General features: G+C 35.9%; 1 protein-coding gene across 1 annotated transcript in view; it reads left to right on the top strand.

Annotated features, from left to right (window-relative positions):
* The window catches only part of NETO1 (neuropilin and tolloid like 1), a 62316-nt gene that overhangs the window by 29394 nt on the left and 18635 nt on the right, over window positions 1-14287 (top strand). The window contains exons 5-6 of the mRNA XM_005517301.2: window positions 4019-4060; window positions 4174-4301. Coding sequence (XP_005517358.1) covers window positions 4019-4060; window positions 4174-4301 — 170 coding nt within the window. The remainder of the gene's footprint in view (window positions 1-4018; window positions 4061-4173; window positions 4302-14287) is intronic.

Raw genomic sequence — 14287 nt, 5'->3', positions numbered from 1 at the left:
ACATCAACTCTTTGTAGTGTATGGTTTATTCAAATAGTTTAAATAACTCCTCCACATTTAATTTATAGATGAAAAGGGAGAAAAAATACTTCAAAAGTTATTCAACACCAGAGTTTTGTATTATACTTTTCCTTCTTCTTGACTTTCAACTGTACATCAATTGCTCGTGTTCTTTACTGTGTGTATTGAACTTCAGACATTAAAAAAATATTGTGTAATTATGATCAGGAACACATAAACACAAGCTTCCATTTTTTAAAAAAGATATTTGAATTTTGACTTATATCTTTTGACTTCCAGAGTGAGATATCTATTATTTTTTGATCAGTGAAAGCAGCAGGTTTGAAGTTTGCCAGGTAAGAAAGTGCCCAGATGAATTTTATATGAAAAACTAAGGAAAGATGAAGACAATGGGAGAGTTGTACTTCCAAATTTTGCCTTTGTAAGATTGAAAATACACTAATTTTTCTGTATTACAGCAGTACTTTTAAAAATCTTGTGCCATCTCTCTTAGAAAACAAGGTGAATGGTCTTTATAAGAATGGATTTTAAAATTCAAAATATGATCTTTTAAAATTGATTTGCAATAATACCAGCAGAACATCATGTTGCTAGTAATTTGTTTGAACTTTATGCATTTTCCCTATGTCTTAGAGAAATTACTCAAGTAATATAATTTCAAACCCTTTTACTTTCTGTGTGACACGGGGTGAGGTGTTACATGCATACGTGTCTGCATGGCTGGGTAAATGTGTTTCTGTGTGGATGTACCTCAGCTGGGCCATCCCATAAGATGCTGCAGTGTGCCTATAAACAAGGTCATTTGCATACTTTCTGAAGACTTAATCCAGTTGATGTACAATGCCTTTTAACTTTACAATTTCCTTTATTTCATAAGATTTTTGAGCAACCAGGTGCCCTAACTCCTTGCAATTGGCCTTCTGTTTTTCTATTTAAATTTCATGTTTGTCAGCTGCTTAGAAGAGCCAGACTTCTGGCACAGGAACAATGAAATGAAAAATAAACATATGTAGTATGGTTTCTATGGAAAATACAGATTCCAAAGCTAGCATCCAAAATCTTTAGAGTCTCCCATGAAGACATAGTAGAAATTTTTGAAACCAGGCATAATTATTTCATATTTCTCCAGGCTGGATGTATATGTTCCTGCGACTCAGAGCAAATTCCACAAAACCAAGTCTGCATCGTGATAGAGATTTGTCTAACTTCTGCTGCTACCTAAGATAGTAGTTCTAGACTTTTGATTGGTTATTTCACTGTTATCCAATTCTATTGTTTAGTTATTACAAAATCAGAGGATCAGAAAATGGCTGATCTTGGAAGGTACGACTCTGGAGGTCGTCTTGGCCAACCCCCTTTTCAAGCAGGGTCACCTAAAGCCACTTGCCTAGGATCATCTCTAGACAGCTTTGAAAATCTCCAAAGGTAGAGACCCCACAACCTTTTGGCTACCTTGCTAGTCCTGAGTCACCTCATACTGGAGAAGTGTTTCCTGATATTCAGATGGAACCTCCTGTGATTCAGTGTGAGCTCATTGCCTCTTGTTCTGTCACTGGACACTGCTGAAAAGAGCCTGGCTCCATTCTCTTTGCACCCCTCCATTAAGTTTTTGTACACATTGGTGGCATCACCTCTGACACTTCCCTTCTCCAGACTGACCAGCCCCAGCTCTGTCAGCCTTCCCTCATATGTCCCTTAAAAAAATTCATGACCCTTTGTTGGATTGGCTCTAACAGCTCCATATTGCTTCCTATTTTGCCTCCAATTTTTTCTTTCTTCTTATAGGTGATCCATCTTATTTTTCACAGAAAAGTTTTCCAGTCTTGGGTGTTTTCCTTATGGCAACATGATTTTCATCTGTCTCTTGGAAGATCTAGCCAGTCAGCTTTTATATAACATTATTGTTCCGACCCAGTCAGACTGAGAATAACAATTTGATCGAATTATGTACAGATGAGCTGTTAAAATCTAATCTATTTAATGGGAAACTATTTAAAAAGCAAACATTTTCTAGTTAAATATGCTCAAACATGGGTAAATTTTAAGCATCTGTGATAATATCTTATTTACAGATTTTGTTATAGTAGTATTGGTATAATAGCAATATTTAATGAAGAGTTATCACCTCAGGTGTTGTAGATTTTATTTCCCTTTCACTCTTGGAATGTTGAGAACTTGTAAAAATTTATTTTTAAAAACTGAATAGATCTACTGTATTTCTAGAATGTTAATGGATTGTGCATTCCTGTACACACTGTTGCCAACGTTACTGTCTTGTTCAATGAGACTTTCAGAGCTGTTTCAGAGTTGTTTTGTGGGTCAAATTGTATGGTCTAGGTTGTACTTCAGCCTGGGTTCTTGCTACTAACACTGCTTTATATGAAAGCTCTCATACGGGGAAAATTCTGGCAGGATAGATTTTCCTTTCTTTCCTCCTATGTATTTTGCTAACATGGTGTAGTGTTTTCAGTAAATCAGAGTAATCCTTGCAAATTCAGTAAAAGGAAGAAATGCAATAGTTACATGAGATACTGTTGGGATGGTAGTTTGAACCACAAGCAAAAGTAGATTTTCTTTAAATATCTCACTTTCAGAGCTAGATATAAGCATCCTGAGTACATTAGTTGAAATATTTGATTACATTTAATGTTGTTGGAAATCATATACATGTACTGATCTATAAAAATTTGTAACAATTAATACTAATTTCCTACTCAGCTATATTTGCAGTCCTAAAAGTTCATGAGTATTTACTCATGATTTATGTTGTGCAACTGTAAAAGAAATTTGGGAAGAATAACAGCAGTCTGGTTATAGATGGCAATTTAGAAAGATTTTACAACTCCAGTTCTTGAAGTCAACACATTTTGACTGTTCAGATTAAAACTGCTGATCTTGCCTAAACAGCACTATACTACTTCATTATGTTATCTGGTTGTGATTCTTACTGTTCTTAATTGACTAAGGCTAGAGGGAAACAACAGTTTTTTGTGTGGCTTGGTTGAGAGTTTAATTTTTTTATTTAAAACATCGCCTTCTTCCAAAGTTTCTATTATTTATTTTCTTTTAATAGTTCTTTCTACTGTGACCCAATTCTGTAAAAAGAAGATCAGTTTCATGTGTAAATGAGAAAAACAGTGTACAACAATCATTTTAGGTAGAAAAGCAGTGCAAGAGATAAAAATTTCCCAGACAAGTCCAGTCTAGTCTAAGAAATCATTTCTTGAAATTCTTTAGCCTTCCATATTTCTGGTTTTGAGCAATATCATCAACCTGAGCCAAATTTTGTGAAATTATGATTTGTATATGGATGGCTGTCTGTTGAAGCATCTGTCTAAGACCAAACTCATTTCATGTCTGTATTACACCTGACTATAAAAGCATGATACAAGCCCTCTCATGCAAATAAATACAATCATGTTTATTTGATGGAATATAGCACACTTATTAAACTTACTACCTTGTTAGCACAAAGACTGCTAATGGTAATTCGTATGGTATTTTTTTCCAGTAAGACCAAATGGATGCTTCTGACAAAGAAAGTGTCTCCTCTTGGTCAGTAGGGATGGCAGAGGATTCATAAACAGAATTAAGTTCAGATTTCCCTAGTTAAGTTGAGTGTTATTCTTCAAAATGCAAAATAGGCAAAAAGATTCTGAATGGATCTGTAAATATATCCTCTTTCACTACGCTGAAATGTCATGTGGTTAGCTATGTGATGTTCTCACTTGCTAATGTATGCAGAAATATTTTTATACCCTTCTGAAAGAGAGAGACAGAGAAAAGCAGGATTTCATAACATAAAAAATAACTTGGGATGACAGTATCAATAATTTCTGCATTAATAATTATTGTGTTGCCATAGCTTTCAAACAGTTCCCATTTCCAAGAAGTATATGTATAATAATATAACTAAAGTGAATTATAAAATTTGACAATATTGGTGTATCATCCTAGATATTAAACAAAACTAATTTTGTCTTTCTCTATTTTTAAGATCCAGATTTTAAGGACCTTGGCGTTTTGAAGCCTTTGCCAGGTTGGTATGTTGTTTTTCGGTTTTTCTCTAACTTGGAGGCCTTTGTACTCTGCTGTAGAAAACATTTTTGCTTGCTGTTCAGGTTTCATTTTTTCTGGTGTTCTGTTATTCAGTTTGTGAGTTTGAGATGGGAGGACCTGAAGGAATTGTGGAATCTGTACAAATTGTTAAAGAAGGAAAAGCTTCTGAAACTGAAGCAGTAGACTGTAAATGGTACATCCGAGCACCACCCCGATCCAAGGTCAGTCCTTCATCCACTTGCTGATTTGCCATTTAATTTAAGAAATTGACTTTTCTAATATATTGTGCATTTCTTAGTACAGTCAGATCTTGTTTAATAACTCTACAGCTTGAACTGTAAACTATTTTTTTTCCTTCTGCTGTGGAAGGGTAATTTGTCATCTCAGCCAAAATAACCACCTTTCCCCATAAATGATGATTTGGGCAGTACTAATGTCCTTTTTGTGCCAAAAGCAATTTTCTTAAATTCATCTTTAATTTTACTCATATTTTCAAAGAATATATGTGTATTTTAAAGTGGGAAATAATCTTATAATTTCAATTTTCAATATATTTCAAATGCCTAACATAGAGACTACTAAGGGAGCACTGCTGGTTCCCTGAGGTCATCATTGTTTCTCATCTGGGAACTGTGAAAATGGGCCTAAAGTAAATTAATGTTCCTTTGTATGAAGCCTTTAGCTACTTTGGTTTCGAGACAGACAAAAAGAGTGTTCTCATTTCTTTTCCTCTGCAGTCAGCAAGCCAGGGCTTTGGAAGAGACATGAGAGGGCTGAAATGAATTCAAAAATACTTTTCTTGGATTCCCCTTGACTTTCTCTCTTATCCATAACTTATCAGTTACGAAATGCATTAATTGTTTCTGGCTACACTACCTCTTCTCCCCTCTTTGCAACAGGAACGACTTTATGCCTCCCACCTACTTTCATTGACTGTGTAAAAGACACCCCACAGTATACTTTTTCTAGCTGTCTTTTATTGGACAGGAAGGTTTTTAGAAAGTAGAATTTATACATGCACTACTCTCTGCTGTCTTTAAATACATAAAAGATTTTTGTGTATAACCTCAGCGAGGAGACTGTACTGAACATGTAATTGTTTCATCATCAGAATAACACATGGAAGATTTCTCTTCAGGAAAGGTTTTCAGAAGAGAGAAAGTCATTAGAATCAACTTCTTTCTACTTGGAAGTTTATGAAAAGAGTTGGCTCACAAAGACCACAGATAATTTATTTCCAGAAAATATTTTAATCTTATAACTTTTTTTACTTTTGGATAAAATTAATATTGATAGAGGTTTTCAATTAAGTAGATGAGCTTTCCATTTTACTACACTAAGTAGTGATATGAGATGACTGGACTGATGAATAAATATTCCATGTGTTATAGGCAGTTTATATTTATTCAGGGCAAATCCCAGTATCAATACAAGCTTCAGGAAGAACAGATGGAGAGCAGCCCTGCTGAGAAGGTTTTGGGGATGCTGGTGGATGAGAGGTTGGACGTGCCCCAGAAATGTTCACTCCCAGCCCAGAAAGCCAGTTGTGTCCTGGGCTGCCTGCAAAGCAGTGTGGCCAGCAGGATGAGGGTGGAGATTCTACCCCTCTGCTCCGCTTTGGTGAGACCTCACCTGGAGCACTGCATCCAGCTCTGGGGTCCTCAGCATAGAACAGACATGGAACTGTTGGAGCAAGTCCAGAGGAGGGGCCACAAAAACAGTGGAAGGAATGGAGAACCTCTCCAGTGAGGAAAGGCTAAGAGATGAAAGCTTATTCCGTTCAGAGAAGAGAAGATGCTGGGGAGACCTTATAGCAGCCTTCCACTACTTTGGGGGAGCCTGTAAGGAAAAAGGGGGCAAATATTTTATGATTTTTAGTGGTAAGGTGTTTTAACCTAGAAGAGGGTAGAATTTAGACATTCAAGACCAGGTTGGATGGGGCTCTGAGAAACTGGATTTAGTTGAAAATGCCCTTGCTTATGGCAGGGAAGTTGGACCAGATGACCTTTATAGATCCCTTCAAACTTAAGGGACTAAATATATTCTGTGATGTCTTTAAGTATTAGTAGAAAGAAAACAGACAAACACAGAATTATAATCAGCACAGTTAATTAAGCCAAAAACATTTCCCTATAGTGTAAATTCAAGTTTATGGTTGATCATATAATGTCATTGTGATGTTCTTACTTGGTCTGACTCTAAAGTTGTATATGATTCAAAGCCCTGCTAAAAATCCCAATTTTACCTACTTGATAGGTATATTTATATAGTATTTATCCATACTTCAGTTCTGATGTAAAACTCCAAACTAGGTACTTATGTAACAGGAAAAACATTGTGTATGAGAAGAATACTACGCTAACACAGTTAGTAGAGGGCTAAAAATTAAAGTTCATTAATTCTTCATAAACTTCCATACCCGCATTTAGTTGTGTTGCATTCCAAGAATGTATCCTAGCTGAAGGGCACCTGGAAAGGAGGGCAACAAGAAAGTTCTATAAAAATGAAGTAATGCTGAATGTTATTTAATGTCATCTAGAATATTTTGTGAAGGAGTGTAATACAATACAATAAAAGGCTTTTAGAAGGAAGAAGGAATGCTCTGATACCCATGTCTGTAGGATAACTCAGGGTCCCACACTCTGAAAGAAAGTTTCAGGTTAGATATGAAGGAAGAAAATTCAAACATCAGGGAAGGCATTATGAATGTTTGTTTGAGAACGTTGGTTCAGCTGGCATTGTTAGTGGTCTGAAAGTGCAGGTTAGATGACAACCTGTGAAAAATGAGATAAACATTAATAATCCTACCTTTAGGCAGAGGGCTGGACTGGGTCATCTCTTGATGGATCCTGCTGTTCCCATCTTACAGAACTATCTGGGTGGAGAGATTGAGTAATAGAAAAACATATAAATCAATGTTTCCTAATGTGGAGTTAAGATTCCACAGCAAGCTAGGAAAAAAAAAAGATTTTTCAAGCCTAGATACATCTTAGAGGGGTAAATCCAATTTAATAATTGAACTTAGTGTGGTTTTCAAACAGATATATTTATATACACACAGACAAGTATATAAATGTATGGATGCACACACATACAGTTATAATTTCATCATACTGGGACAAGTTGAAAAATATACAGATATTAAGGAAGGAGGAACAAGTGGATAAATTTTTAAGAAATTTGTAGGAAGTAATGTTTCTGATAAGATTGTTTGTGCCTCTGATTCAATTGAACTGGAATCTAGTGTGCATTTTTTACAGTCAGCTTCCTTTGTCCCTGTCTAACCTTGAATTAATGATATATGCAGTACAATTATTTAATGACATCATTTTAATTTATGTCAACTTGCACCTATGAAAACAAGCTCTCCTGCTAAGAACAGTGAGAACTCAGCAGACATCTTTAAACCCACATGTTCCTGTACTCTGTGCTGCACAGTTTGTTACTGGGAATAATGCCTAAAAGGCAAGAGTTTCTCAGAGTTTGTGTTGTACTTTTTCATCTTTAGTTTCTTAATTAAACTGTGCCAGAATGTGAGTTGCTTGCAATTTCATTTGGCGTAAGCTCATCCAATCTAAACTGTCTGCAGAAGCAAGATGCAAATCCTTCCCTTGGTTTCCAATTCTAGATTCCAGCCAAGTCTGAGCTCAGTATATGAACGATGAGATCAGCCAGGAAGTGTGTATTGAGGTCTCTAAGCCTGAGCTTCACACTGACAGTCTGGGTCTAATGCTTCTACCCTCACTGATCTGGAATAGGCCAGAAAATTTGTTGCACACACTCAAAATAGAGCCATCACTGATTACCCTATCACACACACACACACACACACACACATGCACGCACGCACAGAGAGAGAAAAGTAAATCTGAAATGCATGCAGAACTCAAACATTCTCTAAGTGCAGAAGGCTGCAGAAGGCAGAAGGCAGTCTGAACACAATATTTCTTATATGTGAAAGTGACTTGTTGAAAAGTCTGTGTTTCTTGTAATCATTCAAAGTTCCTGTGAGTTTTGAGTGGAGTAATACCGGCGGTTCTGCACTTCATGTAGAATATATGCAATTAGTATTCAGAGCAAGAATGGAAAATTAAGAAGAGAGCTGCTGACTGAAGATGCTAACTCACCCAGAATAATAAATTTCTGCTGGAACTTCCTCATCTGAAAATTCTTCAGTGTAAAACAAAGCCCAAAGAAGGAACTGTATAAGCTTATTGCATAGTGGTTTGAAAAAAATTAAAGTAAAAAGTGCAAGTAGTGGACAAGCAAAGATTTTGTATTTAGGAATAGAAAATAAGAATAGAATTATAGTTTTCTTACTTTCTCTTAAGGGTGAAGTATTGTAGGATAATATCAACAAGTGTTTTTCTATGTTGGATGGGTCAGCATAGTTTGACAAAGTCCCTCAGAAGACAGAACCATGCTTGTGTTAAGGTAGCTTGCTCTGGAGGGTAACTTTCCCAGCAAGGTACCTCTGTGTTATGCTTGTACTTTGGGAGGCTTTGTAGAAAAAATGACCCAGCAGAACTTGATAGTATGAGTAATAAAATATTTACAAATATTATATTGTTGTTTTGGGAAAAAAACAGTAAGCAGTGCTATTAAAAGCATTATTTATTATCAGACTCTCTGGGCACCTCAGAAAACAACATCAAAACAGGAATTAATTTGAATGTAGTCCAGTGGAAATAAACTATTCTGGAGGAATAAGTAATAAGTACATTTAGACTGAATAAATGGTGGGAGAAGCCTCTTTATGTGCACCATGAGAAATAAAATTAAATTATAAGGTAGTTAGGCAAAGCGACATCTAATTCTCTTGCCCAATATCCTGAACAGGATATTAGACAAAGGTTATGGGATGCAAGACATAAGAGATCAAGGAAACCCAAAGTGTCAATTAATGAGTATCTAGTTTTGACACATCATGGCAGTATGCTTAACCCTGAGCTGCCAGCTGGTGGTGGCATATTTCAAGCAGAGCCATTGGGAGCAGTGGGAAGGGGAGAGGGGGCCAGGATGAGAGAGGCCACAGTTCCAGTACATGACTAATGAAATTTGGACAGGCCTGGCCATGGTGGCTGGGGTGTAGAGGTGGCTGGACTTGCCCAGGCAGTGGGATCAGCCCAAGCACAAGCCCAAGCCGGACAGACAATGGACAAGGCTGAGGTGGTGAGGCATGAGGCTGGGAGTGGGGCAGTGTGACCCAGGGTGACCAAGACACTTTCATGTTTACTAAGGGTCTGTACTGCTACCTGGCATGCTCCTGACCAATGGAGGGATGACTCTTTTGGTTCCAGGCATCTGCCTTCATGGAGAGTGTAGTCTGCAGAGAGACTGGGGTGTTGCACGCGCATTCCCCAGGCAGCTGGGGGGAAACGTGAGGTGAAGCAATTTGGGGAGGTGTGAGTGTTTAAACTGATCTGAATCAAACCAAAACATTTTCTCCTCTCCCATGTGAAGTGGAAATTTGTGCTCTTAGATGTGACCTACAAGAAAAGCAGTTTAAGCTGTTGGCAGTGGCAGACTAGCATGCACTAATTTTTGGAGGTTTCTTAATCAGTTGTAGAAGAGACACTTTAAGTCTAAATTTTAATTTAGATAATTTTATAAAATTATCCAAATTAAAATTTATTATATCTAATATAATGTAATATAATATAATATAATATAATATAATATAATATAATATAATATAATGTAATATAATATAATATAATATAGTATAATATAATATAATATAATATAATATAATATAATATAATATAATATAATATAATATAATATAATATATAAATAATATATATATTAATGAAATAATAATTTTAAATAAATATTAACCCAGATTTAATAGAAGCCATTTGAGTGGTGATTCCTGAAAAGTTAAGCTAAAATTTAAGGGCTGAATAACCTAACAGCCAGAGACACTTTTGCAAGCTTCAGATCATCTCCTTCTCTGAAGAAGCTCTGAAACTTCTGAATATTCAGATGATGCAAATAATATTATGAATTTAAAAAAGCCCAGCATATATATATATATGTGTGTGTGTGTGTGTGTGTGTGTGTGTATATGTATGCATGTATGCATGTATATATATATATATGTATGTGTATGTATGTATATATGGAAAAAGGTTAATAAATTATGTTTAAACAAGTAGAAAATATTATTTACCTACATTAAACTATTAAAATCCCTTATGTGAAATAGTTTTCTGAGAAGAAGATGCAAAACAAGTACATGTTTGGAATCATGTATACAGAATCTCCGCTATGAAGGCACGTCAATGCACATGCCACAGTAAAACTGTCAAAAACCCACTTTTAAATTACCATGAATGTATTCTATTCAGGTATAGAAATATAACAAACCTCAGCAACCTCAAACCAAATAGCTATTAAGAAATGTAGTTTTAAAAAGCTATTAAAGAAAGTAATAAAATGTCTGCCAAAGAGAACAGCAGAATCAGGATTTGATCTCCAGTTTTCAGTGCTAAAAAGCAGAGCAGCACGGAGGAGCTGTAAATGTTGCTCACTTGTGAGCATTTTTCGACTGTACTAGAAAAAAATGAGGACAAAGTGTCAGCTCTTGGATAGTCACAGAAGTTTGAAGAAACAAATAAGACAAAGCAAAGAAATCCAGTGCTTCACCTGTCTAGAAAAGTGGTGTTCTGATATGTGAGCCTTGGCTGTGAATCCCGGTATCTTAGAAGTACCATATAAAATTGTCATCTTTGACAGACAGCATTCTCCAAGCTCCAGAACAGAAGAAAACATGAGGCATGGAGCTCTCTATTTGCACAACATGGTCCCAGACTAGTAACAGAAAGACCAAAAATGTAGAATATTCCCCCCAAAATAACAAACAAAAATCCAAACACATCATGTATTGTTGACACTTCTGCATTGAAGTAATGTTGACTGAAAAAAAAATTAACATCCAAGCAAGAGGACAGACCATTTCAGATGGCAAATTCAAGCATCATTGGTAATACACTTTTTAGGCTGGTGTACTTGGTGCCTGGTTGCCTTGAAGGAGTTTAACTAGTGTTACACAATCTGCTTTTAAAAAACTGGATTTCCCAAGTCTAAATAGTGGAGGTATCATCTTAAAAGTACTTTGTTAATCATACAGAGCTGAACAAGATGTAGAATAAAGCAGGTGCTGTTACTGATCACTGAGCAATGGGACAATTTAACCCAGTCCTGTGCTTACAAGTGAATTTACCGAACGCAGAAGGTGAATATGTAAAATCTGGACATTATGCTTGGATGAAGAAGTTGTTTTCTCTTACGTCTAAATTACTTTTGGCATCTGAACGATGGCTTTTTGTTTGGTTTGGTTTAAGGCAACTGAGTGTCTGTGCAGATATATTAAGTCTGATATGCTAGGATATGGTTTGAAGCTTTTCTTGACTGGCCTGATCAATCATGTTGTCATCCCTAACTTTCAGTGATTGATTAAAAAGCAGAACTCATCAAGAGTGATTCACTATAAGGAGATTATAATCTGACCATTTTACTGAGGTGATATATTATTTGTAGTTTATAATAATTTTAGGTTTTTTTTCCTAATATGTTTGGTCAGAGATTTTTGTTGTTTTCAAATTTAATGAAAATAAATAGTAAAACTTTCCCAGCATTTCCCTTTTTGATTATTATTTATGGTGGCAATACAAAACTTACAGGTGACAAGAGAATGATTTAAAATATAATGCAACCGAGTGTAAATTACATATGCCGCAGTTGCAGTGAGGTTTCATCAGTTTTGTTGCTAATGACATTGGCATTTGCAGTGACATCTCAAAACTCAGTTAATCTAATGCTTGAGCAGCCCCTTCTCCTAAGTAATATGGAGCTGATGATTTGACAAAAGTGTCTTACTAAAACTTTGCAACAAAAATGTGAAAGAAGAAGATATGGCAGATATGCTGCTTCTTTCAAATAAAATGGTCTTTTCAGAAAGAATGCCTCGATTATGCTAATATAATGTGTCAGTATCTATGGAAATGTTCATACCAGAATCTCCTATCGGCATCAATGAAAAAATGCTTAATGAAGGCAGATGGTGGTGATTGAGTCTGTGACCTCTTCTTTAGTTTTGTTTTCTTTCAGGGGAATAAAATTTTTTATTCACTGTTGGTAGAAGTAATGGCTAAGATCTCTGTAAACGAAATAAGCATTAATATTGACAATTTTTCTCTCACTTTCTGATGAATTTGTTTTAGTGGTGTCCACTTACCAGTGAAAATAATGAGAATATTGCCACTGATTTCAAAAAGCTATGCATAGGGAACATTTTCCATTAGATAAGAGTTTGTCATATAATAAGTTTTATTCTTTCCCTGGGGAACTCAATTTATTATTAGTCATTTTCTTCTGCCAGTGTGGGTCTTACAGCCAGTGGCAGGAACAATGGCAGATATATAGCAATGAAACCATACAAGTTGGCAGAGGCGTGCAGATGCAATTAAATTATTCCAGCTCTTTAAAATAAAATCTGATCCAATATCAGGTTGTCAGTTTGTGTAATCAGTTTCCAGTTTTTAAAAATGCATTGCAGTCTTTAGCCAAAGGTCTGATTCAAATAAATAGATTGAAATATACCCACTGATTTCAGGGTGTGTTGTATCAAGTCCTCAATATTTTATATAAAGTTCTGGGAGTAGTCATACCCAAAGACAATTATGAGAATGAAGCTCCAACTAACTTCAGAATATCAGGAATTTATTTTCTCTAATTTATGAAACTTTTTGCCATTGGAAAAAGTGGCATCTTTCTTCTACAGGAAGAAATATAGATCTTCTACATAGATTTTTAAGTCAAATATTTCTTTCCAGTGGTTCCACTACCTATCAGGCCTATATATGTTATGGTGTTGGCTGAATCTCTCACACAGAGGAAGAGGTATGACTGACAGCAGAATTTAGGCTTGGGAGGAACTGAAGGTTTTCACTTCTTTACTGAAAGACTCAAAACAAGATGCTGAGTTATTATTCTCTTGATTCCTTTTCAGTATTTATGGCTGCTCCTCTAAGAAATATTTTACTATTTTATAAGGCTACTGTGCCTCCAGAAACTAAAGAATGTCAAATGATAAGCCCATAGAAATAAGATCTTGTCTGTACTGCTATATGAACGGTGGTTTTGATCAGATCAGGAATAATTGATGAATGCTGGAAATTGCTGGGAGAGCTGGTATTTTGTAATCACAGTGAGGATTAGCACACATTTCTTGTAAGAATGAAAACTCATAAAAATTACATCTCCATACTGAAATGGGATACCCTTTAAAAGAAATACATGTGCTTGTATATATATGTATATGCACATGCAATTATACATATAAATGCATATATAAAAGGCAGCAGGATAGAAATAGAGAACATGTGAACAAATGTTCAAGGCTTTTCACCCAGTAAGTACAGTTTTATTATTGTTCTGCCATCAGACAAATGTAATCTTCTTTCGTGGAATAAATACAAGCTTTCCTGAAGAGAGGAATAATTAAAAATGTGATGTGATACATTGCATCAGAACTTTGTGGTCTATAATATATCTATCTATCCATATATGTATGTATGTGTGTGTGTATCCATGTATGTAATGTATGTATATATGTATGGGACATGTAAATAGAAATAGTGTACATATGAAAGGCACATATAGACAGCAAAAATAATGATTCATGACAGAGCATGTTGCAAGCCTTCTGTTCTCTGTGAACCTGACACATTTCTCTGAATCTGACACATTATCTTCCTAGGAAACAGTCACATGTATGCAATATTCCATATAATCAGCTGCAGGAAAATTTCATTGCATTGCCTGTGACAAGGCTGGCGAGCACTGGAACACCTGTCTGAAGCAGACTGCTTCAGTTAACTAACAAAAGAAAAGCCAGGGGCAGATTTAATTCCCTAAGGTATGCAGAGAGCCACTATGGACTGTCTCAGCGGCTTCCCAGGTGAGGCTGGGTGCCAGGTTACACAACAACTGTTACACCCTGGCTTGAGAAGCAGGATCTGGTGTCTGGGACACAGAAGCAGCTCTCTGGTGTGTCCCAAATATGGCCAGTTGCTGGGTATTTGTATCATGGCTCTGACTCTCCCCATACCTCCCTCTCCCATGTGTCAGCATATAGTGTGTACCATTTCACTGTTTTACTTAACAAGCAGCAAATTGAGAAACACTATAAAAACTATAA

Source organism: Pseudopodoces humilis, chromosome 1 (genome assembly GCF_049639895.1).
Source record: "Pseudopodoces humilis isolate 2021_Gansu_Grassland_sample_001 chromosome 1, ASM4963989v1, whole genome shotgun sequence".
NCBI lineage: Eukaryota > Metazoa > Chordata > Aves > Passeriformes > Paridae > Pseudopodoces > Pseudopodoces humilis.
The sequence above is the reverse complement of the archived record's forward strand: the minus strand, read 5'-3'. Positions and strand labels throughout refer to the sequence as shown.